A 19,333-nucleotide genomic window follows, 5' to 3' on the forward strand; every position below is an offset into this window, starting at 1 on the left:
TTGACAACTGCCCTCTCAGATAAGGTGTTTAGGTTTACTATTATGATATCCATTGTCAAATCCAGTCATCTCTGACCGGATGAATAATTCGTAATTATTTCACAGAATAATTTGAGTTGTGTCATATCTAAAGATTTTAGTGTACTTATTATTTTGTAGCCATTACAATTGTCCCGATTTTCCAAGATATTAATGAGGCTAGGTCTACTTTCTATGTTGGTTGGGCAATCCCATATTACATGATCCAAGTTTTGAATTACGTTTTGGCAAATGCAATAAGGAGTATCTATTTTGTTGATTTTATGCAAGTAGTAATTACAAATAAATTGGTTCATCAAAATTCTGTTAATCAATCCTATTTCTCGCCTGTTTAAATCCAGTCCGTCAAACCATCTATATTTAAATCTTGTTTTACCGAATACTTTGAAAAATTCTTTCTCAATGTCGTTCGATGGGATTATTATGGTCGAAATAAAGTTATTTATGATTTGAGATTTGGTTAAGTGGAAAATGCTATTGACATCTAGTAATGAAAGTATTAGATTGGGGGAAGTTGTTTTACTTTTGGCTAGTTTATCCACTTTTTCATTATAATAAATGCCTTTGTGACTAGGTATCCAAATGGTTACGACCCTTGTATTGAGATTATGTATCTTGGCAAAAGTTATCCAGCTGTCTATCAAGAAGAAGTTCATTGATTTACCACAATTGACAGTAGCGATTTTTTCTATAGCGCTCTTTGAATCTGAAACAATGGTAAATGATGAATTGGTAATTGTTTCGTGAGTTTCGTTGATAACTTGTTTGTATATCTGTTTGACTGCCGCCCAAATAGCTGCGATTTCAGCAGCGAAAGTGTCCGCGAATTCATTGAGTGCTATTTTAATTTTTAATCCAGATTTGGAACCTATGATTCCAGCACTGCATATTTGATTGTTGTTAATTGTAGGAGATATCGATCCGTCTGTGTAGTAGATTTCTCTAAATCCATGAAACTGTTGTTCTAGATTAGAGAATAGCTGGTTAAAAGTCTCGTCAGGATTCTTTGAGTTTTTACAGATATTACCGATTTCTGTATCATACTCTACTTTGTTTTTTATTTTTAATGTATTAATAGTGTGATGGGGGTGTCTGATGAATGTAGGAATGTGTTTGTTCCACTTTGTCAAATCTAGGTAAATTTGTAAGAAGAATGGGATGTATCTTCTGGATGAATATGGGTTGTCGATTAGCGTTTTTTGGAGAAGTTTTATAGCAGCAACTGTGGGATGGTTGATAATGATCATCCTAGTTAAAAGGAACTTTGTGATAGTAGTAAACGCTCTTGACTTTAAATCTAGTAGTCCAGATAGGAACCATGTGATCCGGTTGGATGCAGCATTTGATACTCCCATCATTTTTTTGGTAATTGTTAGAACAAATGTGTCGTATCTTTTTTGAATATTAGTGTTGGTTGGATTGATATAAACTATTGAGCCCCATTCAATAATTGGAATTATATAGCCTCTAAGAATCTTCATTAGTGATGAGGGGTGGCAACCCCATTTACAGTGGGTTAGCCACAGTGTAAGGTTGAATAGTTTTTTGAATTTGGCTGAGGTTTCTTTAAGATGGGCTTGCCAAGTAAGTTTCTCATCGAAGGTAACTCCCAGGAATTTGTGGGAATGTTTGCATTCTATGATTCCTACTTTGCTTTTTAGGCTAATAATTTTGTTAACACTTAATTTCCTAGTAAAATGAACTAGAGCTGTCTTTTGGCTGGATATTTTCAGTCCCAATGTCAATAGGTAATTGTGCACATTATTAATTGTGTTGTTCAATGATAATGTCGCCTTTAAAGGGTCAATGTTGGAGCTATATATTAGGATATCGTCCGCAAATTGAAGAAACTTACAATCCTTATTGATAGCATTTGTAATTTTACTAGTGTAGAGGTTAAATAGAATCGGACTGAGCGATGAACCTTGTGGAAGTCCCAGGTTTGTTCGGTTCGTACTAATTAGACTGTTATTAATAAAAATCTGCACCTCTCTGTTCATCAATGAATCAAAAATATATTTTTGAATTGCTGTAGGGAATTGATGTTCAATTAGTATATTAATTAGAACATCAGGCCTAACTTTATCAAACGCTGCTTCGATATCGATAAACAAAGCCAGCAGATTCGACCTATCAATAAAAGTCTTATAAATGTCAGAGGTGAATATGACTAAATTGTCCGAACAAGACCTGTTCGATCTAAAGCCAAATTGGTGGTTCGGTAATATGTTATTTAATTCAATGAAATCGAAGATTCTGTTAGTTAATAATTTTTCAAAGACTTTTTTCAGATTATTTTGGAGTGAAATGGGACGAAATTTGTTAGAGCCATGTTTTTTCAATAGTATTATATCACAATGGTTCCATTCTGATGGATATTCCCCATTGGTTAATATAACATTGAAGATGTCCAGCAAAGTTTTTCTTATATTAGAAGGGAGGTTTTTGATCATTTGGTTGCTTATAAGATCCGGTCCCGGAGATGAAGCTTGTTTCAGATTGTTGATAGTTGAATTAAGTTCTTCAGTATTGAATAGGTTGGTGTTGAATTTATGTAGAAAGACATTTTGGCTATTACTGTAAATGGGGGGCGTTAGTACGGGGTAATTAATGCATAGATTTTTGATTGTATTGTTTAAAGAATCTTCGTCGAGTAAGTCGCTATGATTAGTAGCATTGAGGTATTTTGAACTCTTAATTTTTTTTACCGTATCCCAGATTTGTTTGATACTATTTTTGGGACTTATATTGTTTATAAATTCGTTAAATGTAGCCTTCTTTTTGCTGGTACAAAGATTTTTGAATTTTTTGCTTTGGCGGTCAAACTTTTCCATGTTTTCATCTGTTGTATTATTTAAGTATTTTTTATACAGAATATTTTTGTTTGTCCACTCTCTTTTTAACTCTTCGTCCCACCAGGGGCACTTTTTCACATTTCTTTGTGATAAGTTGTTATTAGTTACATTGATAATTTTACAACCTAATGACTCTACCGTATCTATAATGAATCTTGTCAATTTGGAATATTCCGATAAGTGCATGGTTGTTCCCGTCTATTGTTATATTATTAATATAGTTAGAGCAATCTTTGGAGAATAAGTCCTTGTCAAAGTTTTTGTACGTGACTCTACTTCTGGTTTTTAATTGTGAAGTTTGAGTAAAGTTTCTAACAGATGCTAGAATTGGGAAGTGGTCACTATCAAAGATGGTGCTATCTACTGTAATATTTATGGACAAAGGAAAACAATTTGGTATGATCAGAAGGTCGGGGATGCTAATGTAATTATGTCTATTATTTATAGTGGTATGACCCTTATTGGCTATTTGTAAGTTATTAAGAGAGCAGATTTTGTTTAAAATTAAGCCGTTTCTATTATTATTTTTGCATCCCCAGGCTTTATTGAGACTGTTAAAGTCCCCCATGATTATAAAGTTGCGTCTGTTCATGGTGATTGATTCCATTTCCTTTATAAAAGTTATCCAATCCTCATAAGATATGGTTCTATTGGGAGGGTTGTAAATTAAGGCGATATATAGATTGCCATTAGCTGAAATGGCTTTGATTAATAATGATTCCGGGAATATGTCTGTAATCTTTGAATTTACAATAGGGAATGATAGTATTCTATTTGAGGTGAATAGAGCTACTCCACCACCCAAGCTATTTCTATTTTTTCTGTAAGTATTAAATCCTGTCAAGTGAAATATATCTTTTTCATCAAGCCATGTTTCGGTGATGCCTATGATGTCTGCCCTGTAACCTTCTACAAAATGAATGAGCGAATGTTTTTTAGATTTTAATGATCTAGAGTTCCAGAGAACAATCCTAGTATCCATAGGTTGATAACTTTGGGTTAATTGGTGTGTTGTATTGAAAGACTAAGTGAGAATTGATACAGGCTTGTTGGTATATAGTAATTATAGTGGCTATGTGTTTCAAATTGTTTAATTGCTATGTATGGTCGGTAAAGTTTAATGTTGGTTATCCTTTTTGTACGAGTTATAAATTTTTGGCTTTTTCTTGGTAGGTTGGGTATTTTCCTTATCATAGGGTTTGATGATTCTTGAAGAGCGAGTGGAATTTTTATTCGTGATTGGAAGATCTTTTTGTTTAAAGAAGTTTGAGTTATATAAGGATAGCGGATTAATTGGTTTATCCGGTACTTCAGCCACTGGACTAATAGTGTTGTCTTGACTAGTGATATAGGCTAACGGGGAAGAGGTGTTTAGTTCCATGTTACTAATTTGTTGTTGCTGGCAGACCTCTGTTTGACAGACCTCTGCTGCTTCTATGTATGTTAATTCTTGAGGCGGAGAGACGTTGTCAATAATTTCAGTATTAATATTGGCTTCAGGAAAAAAAAATGTAAGATTCATAATGATTACTATTAACTTGTGTAATGGGTTCAATATTATTTGAATTAGAATTCAGGGGAGTTATGTTGTCAGCTTTGGTTTCTTGATTAATACTCCAGTTCTGTCCTTCGATTATGGTGTCTTTATAGCTGGTTTTTTTCCTAATATGATTAATGTTAATGTGTCTTTCATAATATAGTTTTATCCAGTTAGAGAGAGTATTATTGTGGTCACTATATATGTTAACAAAAAAATTGTCAAGTTCTGGTTCGGAAGTTATTTTATTTCCTAGAATAAATTTCCTTGCCTCCTCATTAGTACAATTCTTATACGCTTTAGTTTTCATTATTAACACTAGAAGTCTGTATATTGGGCAAACAAAACTTAAGCTGATATGGTCACCTTCACAGTTACCACAGCGAACATTGTTTACACAACCTTCTGTATTGTGATCTCCGGCGCAGTTTTTACATCGTAAGTGTCCTCTACATTGAATTGGCGAATGTCCGAACCTTTGGCATCTGAAGCATTTTTTTACCTTTTCTATAAACGGCTTTAGCTTTAGCTTTACATTGAAAATGTAGATGTATCAAGGTAAGGAGTTCGAGATAAAATATACTTTTACCGAGTTAGTAGGGATGGGAACTTTATTAACTGCGTCCCAACGGGTGAGTCTCTCTAGCTTAGAGATTTTTATGTTCCTTGGGTTTGAATTAATGTTAAAAAGTATTTCTTCGTCATTAAATTCGTTAAAGACGTGACCCACAACACCGATCTTGGTAATTGCGAAGTTTGGGACGAAGAAGATCCAATCTTTGTATTCTATCTTGTTTTGTTCCTCTACCGTTTTGTTTGCTATTTTATAGTTATCAAATTTTAGCTTTAATATTTGTTGATTGACCTTGGAGATGCTAAAACTTTCGCGTATATAATCTTTTAAAAATTTACTGGTCTTCATAAGGTGTATGTTGCCTAAATTGTTATTAATATTAGCAGATATTATATTAACTATGTAAGGGCCATAATGAATAGGTTCGTATCTGTTACCTTTTTGTTCATTGGCATAATCAATTTGTTTCGCTTTGGCTGCTTTTTCAGTTGAGTCGTTTCTGTCGCTTGTCTGGGATCGGTCATCTGTCTGACTTCTGCTTACTTTGGAGATTCCAATTTCCATATTTAGTCGATTTCACAAACAGATGTGTTGAAGAAGAGTCACTAATAGTCCAATTCGTCTCTTAGTAGCAGAAAATCTCACTAGTGGTTTATTTATAATATTATAAAAGTAATATAATATAGTCAGCTAGCACTGTGTTTAGGTACGTCCGATTTTGGCGCGGTATGTACGAGTCAAGAGTGAGTGGGATTCTGTAAGGCAAGGTTGCCAAGTCCGCCATCTTGAATAGTACATACACAGTGGGAAATTGAATCGTGTGTGGTTCGGCTAGTTTCACTCTGTAATTTAACATGGAAAATGATATACTACACTATAGTTAAAAGCACACACGATTCAATTTCCCACTGTGTATGTACTACGCTCTTCTACCGTACTTACCGAAAGTATACACTTGGCAACTCTGCAACGGGCCTAAAAAGACAGCTTTAAGTTGTCATAAACTATACAAATAACAGATGTCCGTACCTAAAATTATTTTTTAACTCTATCCTAACTCTTACTCAATTTAACGTAAACATCCTATTGTTGCCTCCCCCCTTTCCCCACAAATCATTGATGCAAAAATAAGCGTAACTATATGTAGAGGATAACTTTCAATGTTATGATAGAAGAGTAAAACCGATAAAAATATATTAATTAATAAATATATTAATTATAGCAATGAAAGGTGAGGAAGAGAAAAATACAAGAACAATTTATATAATTAAAACAATATATTATTGTGGCAACAAAGATTACTCATTATAATTTTGAATAAAATTCTGTCAGGAAAATTACCACACAAATCTTAATACTTTAAGGCTAGGACCACACAGATCCATTTTTACAGATCCCGCTGTAAATAAGGTCCCCTTCGACAGGATAAACAAATCATAGTCGCACTTCATTATACGCAGGAAGAATCCAGGCGCTATAGTTTGTTATTTGTTCTCCAATCAGTAGAGGGTGTAAAATTTAATGAAAATTTGTCTGTTAAAAGTAACTGATTTGTTGAAAAAACCAATTATTAAAAGTTATTAGGTTCACCCTTTCCACACTCAACGTGATATAAGTGAAAGGTTTGATAGTTTTTATAATAAAATAAGGAAATAGGAAAGCAAGTATTTTGAATATTATAGAAATGTCCATTAAATCTTTTGAAGAACTTTTGATCGCTATATTCTTTGCACGACTTTTCCCGAATAGCTTCACTTTCGTGTATTAATTGAATAAAGTTATCAGTGTTAATCATCGTTGAATTTAACAATTCGAATTACGGGACAAAGACAACCGATCTATCTGAACGATAACCTTAAACTTAATGTATATTAATTTTAATCCTATCGTCCGTTCTTACAGTAGCATGATTCTGCCACATCCTGCAGAAGTGTTTTTCGGGGAAGTGTCTGAACGGTTCTCATTTGCAGCAATTGTTGATAAAAGGGGAACCGTTCAGCGGAATCTGCAAAACCGGACCTGTGTGGTCCTAGGCTTATGCACTTACAGAATAATGAATAGCTTTTACCATTGAAAGGGGATTTTATTTAAAAACATTAAAATAATTGGAGATTCTGACGGAAATACTGATTTCTATGAAAATTCTTTCTTTCTCTCTCTCTCCCCTTTGATAAGTACAGTAGCACACTGTGCTATTTGAGAGCAAATAATTGCTGTGAATTGTACGTCATATCTTTAAGGATATCGTCGTTACTATAATTAAGTAGCTACGCAAGGAATGTTTAATGTTCGCATGCATACAAATTGAGAAATTCTAATAAGGTACTCGGGCGAATACACGACTTCTCAGTTTCGCTTATAATTGTGATATATATACCATGATCTAATATCTACAACGCAAGAGTCGGAGAGCATGGGCAACGACACGGGACAAAAATGAGATAGGGGTGTTCGCTCGAGCTTTCTTTGGGAAGCCCAGACTTATTTGTTAAACATTTTAAGAAATAAAGAGACACGATAGTGTCTGGAAGACAAGTACATATGCCATCGAGCACTATCGTGTAACATATACAGCAAGTTTAGCCGCAGCAATTTTGAAGTTAATTAATTATCACCGAGTCTTTATACAATAAACTATATAATATATGCTCAAACAATATGAGCACCGATCGATTGCGTAAGATTCACACCATTCCTACCCTCCACATCAGACGTTTCGATTTGTTCCTTAAGCAACTCGAGTTCCCTGATTCCTGAGACTGTCACTTCATATTTGTGAGCCACGAGACTTCGGTAGAAGTGAATCGCAAAGGCAAGAAATATTATAAGAACTGGTATTAGCACTATGCAAGCGGACCAAGCTGCTGTCTTCGAGAAATCGTAGAATTTCACCCAGCAAAGAATGGCGATCTCCAATAAGAATAGTAAAAGACCGAGCAGAGTCGAGAATGCCCAAGCTATCTCGATGTACCAGTGTAAACGCTCGTGGGGAGATTCGTGGACGAGGCTTATGCTGTGGAGATTGCAGACAGCTTCGATGTTTGGTAATATGCAGGTGGATATCATCAGAGCTAGCATGTGAACTGCCACTAGTAATGTCGTGCAAACCGCAAACGCTATGAGCATTTCCGTTGGGACTTTTGTCTCTGCGTTCAGCTGCACCTCCACCATAGCTACCATAGCAAAGCCAGAGAGCAAAGCTGATGTTTTGCTGGACGCCTTGAGTTTTGCTCGGCTTAGTTGCAGCTTCCTCCAAGAAAGGTATCCCGGCGTGTGAAGTCCATCACCCGACTGAGACATTCTCGACTGCCAAAGGAAAATCAACAAAACAAATTATTTAACGATAAACGATGAGGTAAAGTAAAATAGGGGAACTACGTCAAAGGGTTCTCTTTTGCTTAAGGCACGTAAACAGAGAAAAACACGTACCACCGAGTGCTGCGAATAACCTTGGCGCCAACCAAGGAGGTAAACTTGCCAAAAGACCCGTGTAGGATAAAAAAAATTCACCGGTGCTGAACGAAAGAAATCAAAATATAATATGTACAGTAAAATGCAAAAGTCATGACAAGAAGGCTCGAGAAAAAACGAATAAGCAAAAATGGCGCGATAATGATCATAAAACGAGTTTCTCGAGATAATTTGAATTTTATGGCATAGAGGGCGAGCGAGCGTTATTGATACGTTTGATCGATTTACCTGACAATCGTGATACCGTTTATGAAAACAGCGGGCGTTAGGCTCATGTAGGTGATGATGGCGCGAGGATAGAATCGGGGCTAGTGCAACTGCTCCGCTATCCGTTGCTGCCACAGACAGTGCTGAATTGCCTGAATTTCGTCCAGTGCTTGTCGACCATACAGACATTAGGCTCGATTCTTGCGCGTTCCTGACCAGCGCTGCAATCAACACAAAAATATTACGGCAACTTTGTAAACCATTCGATTCAGTTCCAGAACACTATTAAATAAACGGCGAAGTACGCTTCCAGATAAATTAGTTCCAATTTCATCCGACGCGTCCGTTGACTTATCGACCCTCCCGTGTTCAATTGCCAATTGGGGCGATGACTGTAAGGTTAAAAAATAGTATATCGGATCAGTCGTAGACCTGCTTTTTATTCGTATAACAAAAGCAACCTGTTAGATCGGCCAATCGCACGCCGAGTTGGCAGCAGAGTATCGAGAGAAAAATGCGAGCCCGTGTGAGACTGTGTTGTTCGCGATGCTCGCATACCGTTGCTTTGCTTAATTTATGCAACAGCACGCGTAACACGCTCCTATTGAAAATTTATTTAGCTGCCACGGCTCAAGGTTATCTGCTTAGCAGATTCACATTTTCTTTTGTTGATATCATCCGCCATTACTCTATAAGATTCTAACCTATTCAAATGGAACGGTTAAAGAAAACAATTTTGCTGCTGCAGGGGCTTGGATTCCTACAGGCGATCGAATTCATTTTTACGTGGAAAAACTATACATGATGTATAGGGACCGTGCACATCAACACAATGACAGTGAGATGAGTATGTGTATTGGTGTATATGCATACTATCAGCGCAAACTATCGGTCAATTTTCGCAGTTTTTGAGTGTAATTTATTTATACGTATATAGTTACACATTGATACTTCTCTATCATTGTGTTGATGTGCACGGTCCCTATAGTACCGTATCTATTCTTACGTAAACAAGACGCTAACCGCAGATGAATAAACAACCAATTTATGCGAGTATAATCGTAATTAGCCAAGCTCGTAGCTACAACAACCCCGATGACCTTAGATTACAATCTTTCTACCAATACCTGTTTGCATATCGAAGGTCAACAATGAAATACTTAGCGATATGTCGTTAATAAATGCATTTATTCACTTATTATATGCCTTTCGTTTTACAGTGTACAATTTCGCTGGTTTCACAAAACATTCAATTTCGGTAAGTTTTCACTATTCTCTTATTATTCTTATCCTCTATTTTCTTTCTTCTTTTTCTTATCCCTGTTAGCATACCTTTTTATGGCCCACCAGACGACAGAGAGTGGGATGCCAATATCATTGAGCAATCTTGCCAATATCACTAAAAATACAGGACGTACTCTGCTCGTGCACGATATTATAAGTCACGATTAAACTCAAGCCATTAATAATGCTACACAGTATACGGTAGAGCCAGTAATATTAACGGAAAACGATGGTTACTGATATCCGCTTGGTTTCCGCACCCGCCACAAGTCGCATTGACAACCGTTGTTGTGGATGCTGATAGTCGCAAAAATGTGATAAACCAGTCAACCGACCAGCTATACTTCCGATAACTAACAGGCAACAGCTGCTCTTCGTTTTTTGTCATACTGAAAAACAACTTGCTACGTGGGAGAAGAGAAAGAAGTAACAGGGAATCGAAGTCTTTCCAGCCAAATGATCAAACTCCCTTATTAGCAACAAGTATCGTTACTATTTTACCACACCATTAAAGAAAACAAATCAAGAGAAACTCTGCATCGCTTCAAATTTTTTATAGGGGTTAAAAAATTACCATTTCGAAATATGCCGGTGTTACGGTGCACAAAACATCTCAACACGCACAGAGATACACAATGAAACGATGAAGAAAAGTCACGCAATATAAAATAAATTCTCGTGACTTTTTTACCGCGGCATTTGGCAGTTTTGCGATAAAATCGTGGCGTAAAGGATTACAATGTTGGCGGATTTTTGTCGTAAGAATGTTTTGGTAAGCCAAAGAAGAAAAGGGATTCTGGAAGACATTAGATAAGGGAAGGATCGCGAAATTCGAGCGCAGTGGAGCGCGGCGACTTGGAACAAAGTGAAGAGGACCTGCTCGAAGCGACGAATCGCAATTCGCAGAGCTACGGATAGTGCCGAGCTCGACCGAGATCACTCGACGATTACCGAACCAACCAACCAGCAACAGCGAGGCCAGCCTGGCTAGCTGCAGCGCCTGCAGCAGTGCAGCCTGCATGCATCCAGCCGAGCTGACAGCAAGACACCCACTCAATCCAACTCTTCTCATCCAGTTACTTATTCCAATTTTTTTTCACTCGTGTAAAAAGAAATTAATTGAAAACAGTCAACGACAATGAAAAAGGGTGTCAGTGCTAATTTGTTTTTAAAGAAAAAAAAAGTTATTTACCCTGTTGCGATAAAGAGGTAGCCTTCCTTGAGTTTAATCCCCGTTTTTTATCCATTTCTCCAGTCTCCTTGTTTATCTGTAATTACACTGATTCTTCAGATACTACTTTGCCTATTCGATTGTTTTCGTGGAAATTTGCTCATGACATTTTTTAGCAAAGCTCCCAGACTTTAGAAATACCAAAGTTTTTCTTGCCTCTATATCGGTTTGTAAGTCAAGATGGGTAGAGATGAGGGACGTAAAGAGAACGGCACGATTGGAATTCGATACTTTTAAGGAGTCATCCAAGTGACCAATAAAAAGCGAATGTATAAAAATAAATGGCTTGACGCGATCAGAGTCAACAAGCACAAAACACCACTGTGACAATTCCAAACTTCCAATGTTGCTGCATTTTCTATATACAGGACAACAAAATGATTGAAATCCTTAATAAAGTGTTTTGAGATCACAGATCACAAATCGATGCAAGGAACCAGAATGCGAATGTTGGGCTGACATGGGCAAAGAACATTTTCTTTTCTCTCACGTATTCCCTCGGGACTTACCATTATCCCCTCGCGCGCGCAGTACACTGGCGTAAGCTTGTATCTACGATATACGAAGCATTTGTTCTTCTACCTGAAACCTTATCGCTTTAAACTAATTTAGTTCTCTTCTTTTTATTTCCTGGCATTTTTTACTGTGGTTTTATGTCCTTTATTATGCAATACAACTGGCTTTCATAGTGGAGACACGCCAACTAATAAAAAAAATCGTAAGAAGCAATATAAACACAAATGAAGAGCATGGGAGGAAAGCGTTGCAGTAATATCAGCGAAGCTATATTATATCCTCGCAATATTTCGCTCAATGCTATGCTCTGTTTTATTTTTAACTTAAAGAGTTTAGGTTTTGCGAAACAGAAGATTGTATATATATATATATATATATGTACGTATGTATAAGTATACATACAATACTAAGCTCTGTGGCTCCATGAATTCGCCCAACCTCTTTAAGTATGAAAGGAAATTGATAGCTTGGATAGAATCAGCTTATGAGGGGCGAAGTTTTGACAGCTGGCAATTGGCAACCAGTCGGCAGCTTTTTACTTCGAAGACTTACGAGAGTAGAGAAAGAGTGGGGTTGATGCCAAATCCTAGCTAGACGATTATATGATTTGTAATAAAAGAATGTAGTCTTTTGCTTTTTACTTTGATCCGGAAAGTCCAGCTCGGTCCTATCACGACGATACGCTATTGACACTTCAGTTTTCTATCAGATTCATCCACCCAACAGTATTACCGGCATGCAAATCCATAAGCACTGGCGTAAACAACACAATAAACAATGTAGTATAATACGGCGCCATGATGATGAAGCCAAGTATTATGCCGTCTTCTCTGTCGGCGGTCGTTGACGGTTCGGCATGGTTGAATGAAATTCCTTTGCTAAACAAACCAGCCAAGTCATCAAAATGATCATCATTTACTCTTAACACACATACAATTAAATTCCTAGATTACTATCCGCTTTGTCTCTTTCTCTTGTACGTTATCCACTGACAATAGATCACATTATTGCTATAATTCTTTTGTTATAACCTCTCATAACAATTATCCATTACCCGCCAGCACTCTGGTCGCTCAAATTTTTGGGGGTTGGAGACGCTAACACCAGGAGTCACCACTGTCTGCTCTCAACAATCTTGTTTACCGACCGAAATTGAGCTACAAGAGATGAACAAAAAACCGAATAATTCAAATCATAGTTCCCTGGAATTCAGTACGCGCACATGAAATTTGCATGTAAATATGTGAAATGCATTAGAATCCTTGTTATTCTTTTTCCTCAACACAAGTATGTATTTGATCAAATATTTAGACGGCGCGGCTTTTTGCTCGTAAATTTTTTATCCGCTAATAAAATACTTTCTCCTTTGGTTTACTTTTATATTACGTCACAGCACTGTTAAATCAAGGTCCTGCCTCTCGAAAATAGCCGTACTGCTACACGATAATAATTATAATAAACGAAATGGAGCTGTTGGAATAATATTCAATTGAATGAATGAATCGTGATGGGGTTAGAACTTGCTGACACTATGACGGATAGGCAAATGCAGTTATAACTTATAAGTCGCACTCATGTAAGGTGCAGTCAAGGTAAGAATAGGATAAGGAGCGTAGAGTCTTCGTTATTGGCTTCGGTTAGTTCGGTTAGCTTTCTTCTGGGCTCTCTAGACATCTTCGCACTCTGTAGTCCGCACTCGATCAGTAGAGCCAGAGTAGCGGTTTGCTCCGTACCGATTCAGTTGGGTCATTCCAACTAGCATTCTTTTACCGGTGTTGAAAAGCAGCGGAGTGACAGTATAGAAAAACATTGTTCGTTGTTCGGTGGTAAATCTCATAAACTTATATATCTCGATTTAATTATTTGTTGTCGGTGTACCAAATTAATTATCAGTATTATTGAAGGTACAAACGGACTTATTTCCAATTGATTAGAATTGATTATCGTGTTGCAAACTAGAAAGGAGGAATAAAAATGACGTCGTTGAAGCTGGCTGATGATCAACGGTTTGCTCTGATGAAAGTAAGTCGACGTTGACGTTGGAGAGGAGTGATAAAGTAAATGGTGGATGACCTCGAAATTGAATTGAAAATCAAGTGTACAGGTCGAGGCAATGCCTCACACGTAACATTAGTCAACGCATTTTTGATTCTTAAAAAATAAGCAACACAGCACGCCTCATATATAAACAGAGTGCTACTCTTGTATATATACACTTCTAAGAAGTAAGCCCGTTTATTTCATCAAGAGCGTTTCTCCAACGTAGTCGTTGATCCGTTATTCGTCAATTCCCTATAAATATTTCTAAATTACCTCCGGCGCTCCACTGTATCAAAGAGAATTGAAAACGAAGAGTTTATATCAAAGTGAAGAATTTTACGCATATTCGAATTTTGTGATCAAAGGCCCAAGGCCAGCACACTACTGAATTTTTAATACACATTTCTCTTTGCATACTTTTATATTTTACTTATTTCTTTATGGTTTTTTTAGTTCGCTCTGAGTTCCGCCGCTCTCTAAAAAGATCCATGACAAATGGTCATCAAGTTTCTACGCTAATCGTGCAAAAGCGTTATTGCTGACTGAGAAAAAAGATTTCACTGGCTTTTACCCGGAGTGGTGTTCATCGACCACGAATTATTACGGCGCTATAGCGGCGAAAAATAACAATCACAGAAAACAAAGGAACGAATCAATTTATCGGTCACCTTTGGTCAGATTATATTCGATTCAAAAGTGCTGGAATTATCTTCAAAGATTATTTTTTTAGCAATGTCTAGTTTTATCTATTTCTAAGTTGAAGATACTATTATCTGATGAAGAAACTGAGTGGTATTTAAATGTTATCCGTAGTATATGAGAGTTTAAGAGATGTTATCGTATTGCATTTTAATACGCTCGTGAATCCAGTTACCGTCGGCCCGGCGTGAGGAAAGTTTCGTGCGAGTCCTGGCCTGCGTTACTGAATGTTTATCCCATATTCTAGAAAGTACATATTGAAAACACCAATACGTTTCTCTTTGTGTGCTATCGAGTAAAAACGCTATCCTTTTGTAGGTATAAAATTAATCTTCTCGTTTTCTTAAAATTGTTTCCATTGTTTTTGTTTCAGAAATAATTTTAAAAATACATCATTATATTATTATTGTGATCTATCAATGCTATCAATGCTATCATTGTTCTCGCTGAGAAGAGAGAATTCTAAAAAAAATCGTTGTCGATAATCGCCAATTATGCTTGCGTTAATGGTGCATTATTCATGGAGGTCCCTTCGTAGTGTATCGGTATTACGATGATTCGTGATGAAGTTTTATAAACTCTTAAAGCAACTGAATAGCATTAAAACTTTTTCATGTAAAAAGATGCGCGTAATTTATCATTATTAGAGAGTTAGAATATTTGTTGCATATATATTACGTAGAAACCGGGGTCAATTAGAATTGACGTGCGAAGTTAATAGCGTTCATCACCTTGCACAACGCTCTTATCTCGTCTCATAAAGAAGGTAGCCGAGAAATTATGAAGAATATGTGTCATAAAATGGTTTAAGGTCAAAATAAAACAAAGGATGTTCGTTTCTTGGTAAAAGTACTGGGGGGGGGGGGGGGGCGAATCTTTGTAAAGTAGCTTTAAGTGAAAACTATTTATTGTAAATAATGTATTTCTTTTCTTTCAGTTTAGAAAGAGCGTACAAACTATTCTCCAACCGCATCACGACGATCAGTTTCTACTAAGATGGCTCAGAGGTATTGAAACTTGACCTCTTTAATGGCGTAGGATAATTTATGTACATATTAGTATTTCCGTCAACGTACACCCGATTATCAAAATTCGAAAAAGGTTTTATCATTGCACTAGCTCTTTTGAGAGATGACTGGATTAGCATAATTGATTCACACATGCATGTTCTCTTTTATTATTTATATTATCCTGATGATGCATTTTGTAAAATTCTTTTTTCTTTCAAAGCTAGAAAATGGGATCCAGCAGCTGCTGAAAAAATGCTAAGAGACGTAAGTGGCTGAAACAAACTTTTTTTTTCTTTTCGATTCACGTAATAGCAAGTAAAAAAATGCAACGTATATGTTCGATCAATTGACTTAATAATACTATTTACAAGCAGATTTTTCATGAATAATATTTATCACTTTTGTGTCTGAATAAAGAAAAAGCAGCTGCAATCTTTTCTCAGCAAAAGTGAGTTTCATAAGTTCGTGTATCTCGTGCATAATCGTCTATAACATTTTTCTCCACGAATGTAAATTTTGCATGGGATAATTGATAGTTTTCTTGTTGGCGTTTCCGGAACGCGTTCTGCTGTCGCTTTCTAGATGGTTGTGCATCTCCTGTTTGTCTAAGAGAGTCAACTTTGTGTTACTTTTATAATAATAGTAGGGCTACAGTTATATAAACATAAATTATTAATTCAAAATAATATATGTTTTTCAATTTTTCACAGTCATTGGATTGGAGAAAACAATGGGATGCTGATAATCTAGACAATTGGGAGCCTTCGCCATTCCTCAAGGAGTACTTGCCACATGGACTGTGTGGATATGACAAAGATAACGCACCAGGTGATCATTTTGTTGTAATTTTCTCCTGTCTTTAATTAACGTTATTAATGGTTGTGTACATTTTCTCATTACAGTGGTCGTCGTACCGTTTGCCGGCGTCGACATGTATGGGATTTTACATGTAGTCTCTAGAAGAGATATGATAAAAGCAACTATATATTACCTGGAGTTTTATATGAAAGTTTGTCAGGAACAAGCAAAAGAACATGGGGATATTGCAGGACAAGTTACGGTCATTTTTGATATGGAGGCTTTCAATTTGAGGCCCTACCTTTGGAGGCCAGGTATAATTTTTTATATTAAAAAGGGTCTAAGGCCCGGTTCCACAAGTTTTGTTTAAACTGGATTATGTTAATTTTGTTACATTTTATGTCACATAGAATATAGCATAATTAACTTAATCCAATTTAAACAAGGCTTGTGGAACCGGGCCAAATGTGCTGAATGTTATTTGTTTTCTCTTTCTATTTTTTAACGTTGTATTTTCTTTCTCTATCAGCTGGTGAAGTCATTATAACGTTGATTCAAATGTACGAAGCAAATTATCCTGAAATCCTAAAAATTTGTTACATTATCAATGGTACAGTATTCAGTGACTTCCTCTGTGACTAAAATTTTGTGACACGCTTGGATAAAGGATGGTAGAAGATTTATATTTGGTTCTCTTTTACTTAGCGCCAAAAGTATTCCACTTTGCATTCTCAATTGCAAGAAAATTCATGAATGAATATACATTATCGAAAATCCAGATCTATAAGGCTGACCCAATCAAGTGGCAAGCGGCAATTTTAACGCAAGTACCAGTAAATCAGCTACCCAAGCATTTTGGTGGAATTTTAACCGATCCCGATGGAAATCCTAGACTCCTTACTAAAGTAAATCTTGTGGATAAGTGTGATAAGTGAACCTGTGAACAGAGGGGTTCCTTTAGTGGTGTTTAATTTCAGATCTGTCAAGGAGGCAAAGTACCAAAGAATATGTATGACAATAAAGTAGACAAGGAGAAAAATAATGAGGATTTTATTTCTGTTATTGTTAGAAAAGGAGATAAGTTAAAATTGGAGTATGTCGCGCAAGAGCAAGGATCAATATTGAGGCAAGTGTTAACCATAGTAAATCAAAGAATCATTGTGAAAATTTCTTATTTTTATCTTATTCAATGTTTACCCATGATAAAAAAATTTTTGTCTATCAATACGTTTAGTTGGGAGTTTCGCACAGAAGACCACGATATAAAGTTTGGTATACTCAAGAAAAATAAAAATGGAAAGGATGAGGATGTGATACCCGTTCATAGAGTGGCAGCTCATCAATTGGAAGAGATCGGTGTTTTAACTTGCGAAGAACCGACAACATGTAAGAAACTATTTTTATATATATTCCTTAGTTCTGTTTCGTAAAACAATACTTTTTTCAGACTCCATTGTTTTTGACAATAGTTACAGTTTGATTAGGAGCAAAAAAGTACATTATTCTATCCGAATTACACCACCATCAGAAACTGTGGGGTTATAGGAATATAGCATGATGATATGGATTCTAAAATATTCCTAAACATTGTACAAGACTCATGAAGATAATTTGGAAAAGCATTACCTTACATGCATTATGGTAGAAATAAATGTGTGATACATAACATATCATTGCTTTTTCTAAGAATATAAAAATGGTGGCATAAAGCAGATGTATATGGTAGGACTATAAAAATACTATAAAGATTTATAGCAAATGCCTGGCTTGTGTGTGGATTATTTGTAAAAAATATATTTTATTAATTATTACATCTCTCTTATATGACTGGAAATTACAAAGATATAAGAGACAATTTTAAGGGAATAAAAGAGAATGGCAACTATTTTACATGTTTGATCATTCATCTTTATATGCAAAAAATCATGCACAGTATCCTTCCCATCTGAATTATAAATATAACAAATTTTGCATAATGTTAAAAGCCAAATGACAATGACAGAAAAATATTTTGTTTAATCATCTTCGTCTGTAAGTAACATCTCAATGATTTCAACCTTCAACAAATCATCACCTTCCAAACGTTTTTGAGTTCCCCATTTTGCTAACGTTGGTAATACCTTTAATTTAGTTTTTGAATCCTTACGAAATGAGCAATTAAGATCCTTCCATCTATGCAAAACACAAAACATAATGTATATATGCTAAATCTATATTATGGTATATGGATGTATTATAGAATACACAAATTACATACGTAGCGCGGTCTCCAACTTCCGTTAAAATAAAACTGGAATTTTCTGATGCTAATTTAAGTGCCTCTTCTATGAATGGCTCAGCTGTATCAGATAAATGTAAAAATGGTTAGTATTGTGTGAAAGTGGCACGTAATAATAATTAGGTTTGTTTACTAATAATGTAACATACATAAAGCATTAAACATTGAGGTTATGATTAAGGATAGAGAAATAAGCTTACCTTCGACGCAGTCAGGACACCAGCTGACCCCAGTGTCTAGCTTTGTTCCGCTATAAAGGACAAAAACAGGTCCATCAGATTTGAAATCTTCCATAAACTTGAGAAAATTCTCATATCCCTGTACTTTGTAACGTTTGACCATTTTTAAAATATAAATTCTATACTTATCAAATAGTATCACTAGTATATCAGCAATATCAGTCTTCTCAAGTATTCTGTTTCGTCTCATGTTATCGCTAGTTATCACTGACTCACTTCACTCTCTCATTGAAAAACAATTGTTCTGAATTATGTCGTAAACAAAGAATCGAAATGGCGTTTATTTTAATTCAAACGCCATTTTCAAAATTAAAGAAAATTAAAAATACTTTCTAAAAAAATAATGTATTATTAAACAAAATGTATAGGTCGATAATTTCTTACCGTGTTGTGCTACTGCTACTAATCACTATTACCCTCTGAGGATAAGTTCCACCCGGTTCGCAAATATTCATTGTGAAATATGTTCACGCAAAGTAGAATCATTGGAATTTATCCTGAGCATTAAATCATTAACTCTAAATAGTGTAAACGTAGACTAATAAAGTTTAGAAA

General features: G+C 35.8%; 4 protein-coding genes across 19 annotated transcripts; 1 reads left to right on the top strand and 3 right to left on the bottom strand.

Moving 5' to 3' along the window:
- Positions 1 to 65: 65 nt before the first annotated feature.
- On the bottom strand, positions 66 to 3,080 carry LOC136781851 (uncharacterized). The gene has a single exon (XM_066740857.1). The coding sequence runs from the start codon at positions 3,078 to 3,080 to the stop codon at positions 66 to 68; it is 3,015 nt and encodes a 1,004-aa protein (XP_066596954.1).
- A 3,164-nt stretch (positions 3,081 to 6,244) lies between these two features.
- Positions 6,245 to 19,274, bottom strand: Orai (calcium release-activated calcium channel protein orai). 10 transcript variants are annotated; one of them, XM_066740564.1, is made up of 6 exons: positions 12,649 to 12,780; positions 12,267 to 12,592; positions 11,708 to 11,901; positions 11,160 to 11,556; positions 8,705 to 8,904; positions 6,245 to 8,311 (listed from the first exon to the last, which is right to left on the bottom strand). In XM_066740564.1, the coding sequence occupies exons 4-6, from the start codon at positions 11,212 to 11,214 to the stop codon at positions 7,655 to 7,657; spliced, it is 912 nt and encodes a 303-aa protein (XP_066596661.1). In that variant the 5' UTR covers positions 11,215 to 11,556; positions 11,708 to 11,901; positions 12,267 to 12,592; positions 12,649 to 12,780; the 3' UTR covers positions 6,245 to 7,654. The 10 variants fall into 10 exon arrangements, with proteins under 10 accessions (XP_066596661.1, XP_066596660.1, XP_066596667.1 ...); XM_066740563.1 differs by having other exon boundaries at positions 12,267 to 12,717; XM_066740570.1 differs by lacking the exon at positions 11,160 to 11,556 and having other exon boundaries at positions 6,246 to 8,311; positions 12,267 to 12,715.
- Positions 13,076 to 18,146, top strand: LOC136781653 (SEC14-like protein 2). 6 transcript variants are annotated; one of them, XM_066740558.1, is made up of 11 exons: positions 13,323 to 13,540; positions 13,608 to 13,736; positions 15,391 to 15,460; positions 15,684 to 15,727; positions 16,174 to 16,291; positions 16,366 to 16,575; positions 16,791 to 16,871; positions 16,967 to 17,166; positions 17,239 to 17,387; positions 17,496 to 17,647; positions 17,709 to 18,146. In XM_066740558.1, the coding sequence occupies exons 2-11, from the start codon at positions 13,689 to 13,691 to the stop codon at positions 17,804 to 17,806; spliced, it is 1,170 nt and encodes a 389-aa protein (XP_066596655.1). In that variant the 5' UTR covers positions 13,323 to 13,540; positions 13,608 to 13,688; the 3' UTR covers positions 17,807 to 18,146. The 6 variants fall into 6 exon arrangements, with proteins under 6 accessions (XP_066596658.1, XP_066596655.1, XP_066596654.1 ...); XM_066740557.1 differs by having other exon boundaries at positions 13,619 to 13,736; XM_066740561.1 differs by lacking the exons at positions 13,323 to 13,540; positions 13,608 to 13,736 and adding an exon at positions 13,076 to 13,306.
- Positions 18,277 to 19,322, bottom strand: LOC136781658 (thioredoxin domain-containing protein 17-like). Of its 2 annotated transcripts, none has more exons than XM_066740579.1 (4): positions 19,195 to 19,322; positions 18,740 to 19,110; positions 18,519 to 18,600; positions 18,277 to 18,433 (listed from the first exon to the last, which is right to left on the bottom strand). In XM_066740579.1, exons 2-4 carry the CDS (start codon positions 18,966 to 18,968, stop codon positions 18,277 to 18,279), a joined length of 468 nt encoding a protein of 155 aa, XP_066596676.1. In that variant the 5' UTR covers positions 18,969 to 19,110; positions 19,195 to 19,322. The 2 variants fall into 2 exon arrangements, with proteins under 2 accessions (XP_066596676.1, XP_066596677.1); XM_066740580.1 differs by lacking the exon at positions 19,195 to 19,322 and having other exon boundaries at positions 18,740 to 18,789; positions 18,904 to 19,156.
- Positions 19,323 to 19,333: the final 11 nt, after the last annotated feature.

Source organism: Prorops nasuta, unplaced genomic scaffold (genome assembly GCF_024137725.1).
Source record: "Prorops nasuta isolate Cenicafe-Biocafe unplaced genomic scaffold, Cenicafe_Pnas_1.2 PNAS00024, whole genome shotgun sequence".
Classification (NCBI taxonomy): Eukaryota; Metazoa; Arthropoda; class Insecta; order Hymenoptera; family Bethylidae; genus Prorops; species Prorops nasuta.

What these genes read in the sequence shown, in the direction of transcription:
- LOC136781851 (XM_066740857.1), bottom strand. Translation starts at nt 3,080, where the DNA reads ATGCACTTATCGGAATATTCCAAATTGACAAGATTCATTATAGATACG.
- Orai (XM_066740564.1), bottom strand. Translation starts at nt 11,214, where the DNA reads ATGGATAAAAAACGGGGATTAAACTCAAGGAAGGCTACCTCTTTATCG. An exon ending in TACCTCTTTATCGCAACAGG is followed by an intron (nt 8,905 to 11,159) that starts GTAAATAACTTT and finishes TGTTGATTGCAG; the next exon opens with CGCTGGTCAGGAACGCGCAA. An exon ending in AACGGTATCACGATTGTCAG is followed by an intron (nt 8,312 to 8,704) that starts GTAAATCGATCA and finishes TTCCTTTGGCAG; the next exon opens with TCGAGAATGTCTCAGTCGGG.
- LOC136781653 (XM_066740556.1), top strand. Translation starts at nt 13,689, where the DNA reads ATGACGTCGTTGAAGCTGGCTGATGATCAACGGTTTGCTCTGATGAAA. An exon ending in AATTTGTTACATTATCAATG is followed by an intron (nt 16,872 to 16,966) that starts GTACAGTATTCA and finishes TCTTTTACTTAG; the next exon opens with CGCCAAAAGTATTCCACTTT. An exon ending in TTGCGAAGAACCGACAACAT is followed by an intron (nt 17,648 to 17,708) that starts GTAAGAAACTAT and finishes TACTTTTTTCAG; the next exon opens with ACTCCATTGTTTTTGACAAT.
- LOC136781658 (XM_066740579.1), bottom strand. Translation starts at nt 18,968, where the DNA reads ATGAGACGAAACAGAATACTTGAGAAGACTGATATTGCTGATATACTA. An exon ending in GTGTCCTGACTGCGTCGAAG is followed by an intron (nt 18,601 to 18,739) that starts GTAAGCTTATTT and finishes TATCTGATACAG; the next exon opens with CTGAGCCATTCATAGAAGAG. An exon ending in GAAGTTGGAGACCGCGCTAC is followed by an intron (nt 18,434 to 18,518) that starts GTATGTAATTTG and finishes TGTTTTGCATAG; the next exon opens with ATGGAAGGATCTTAATTGCT.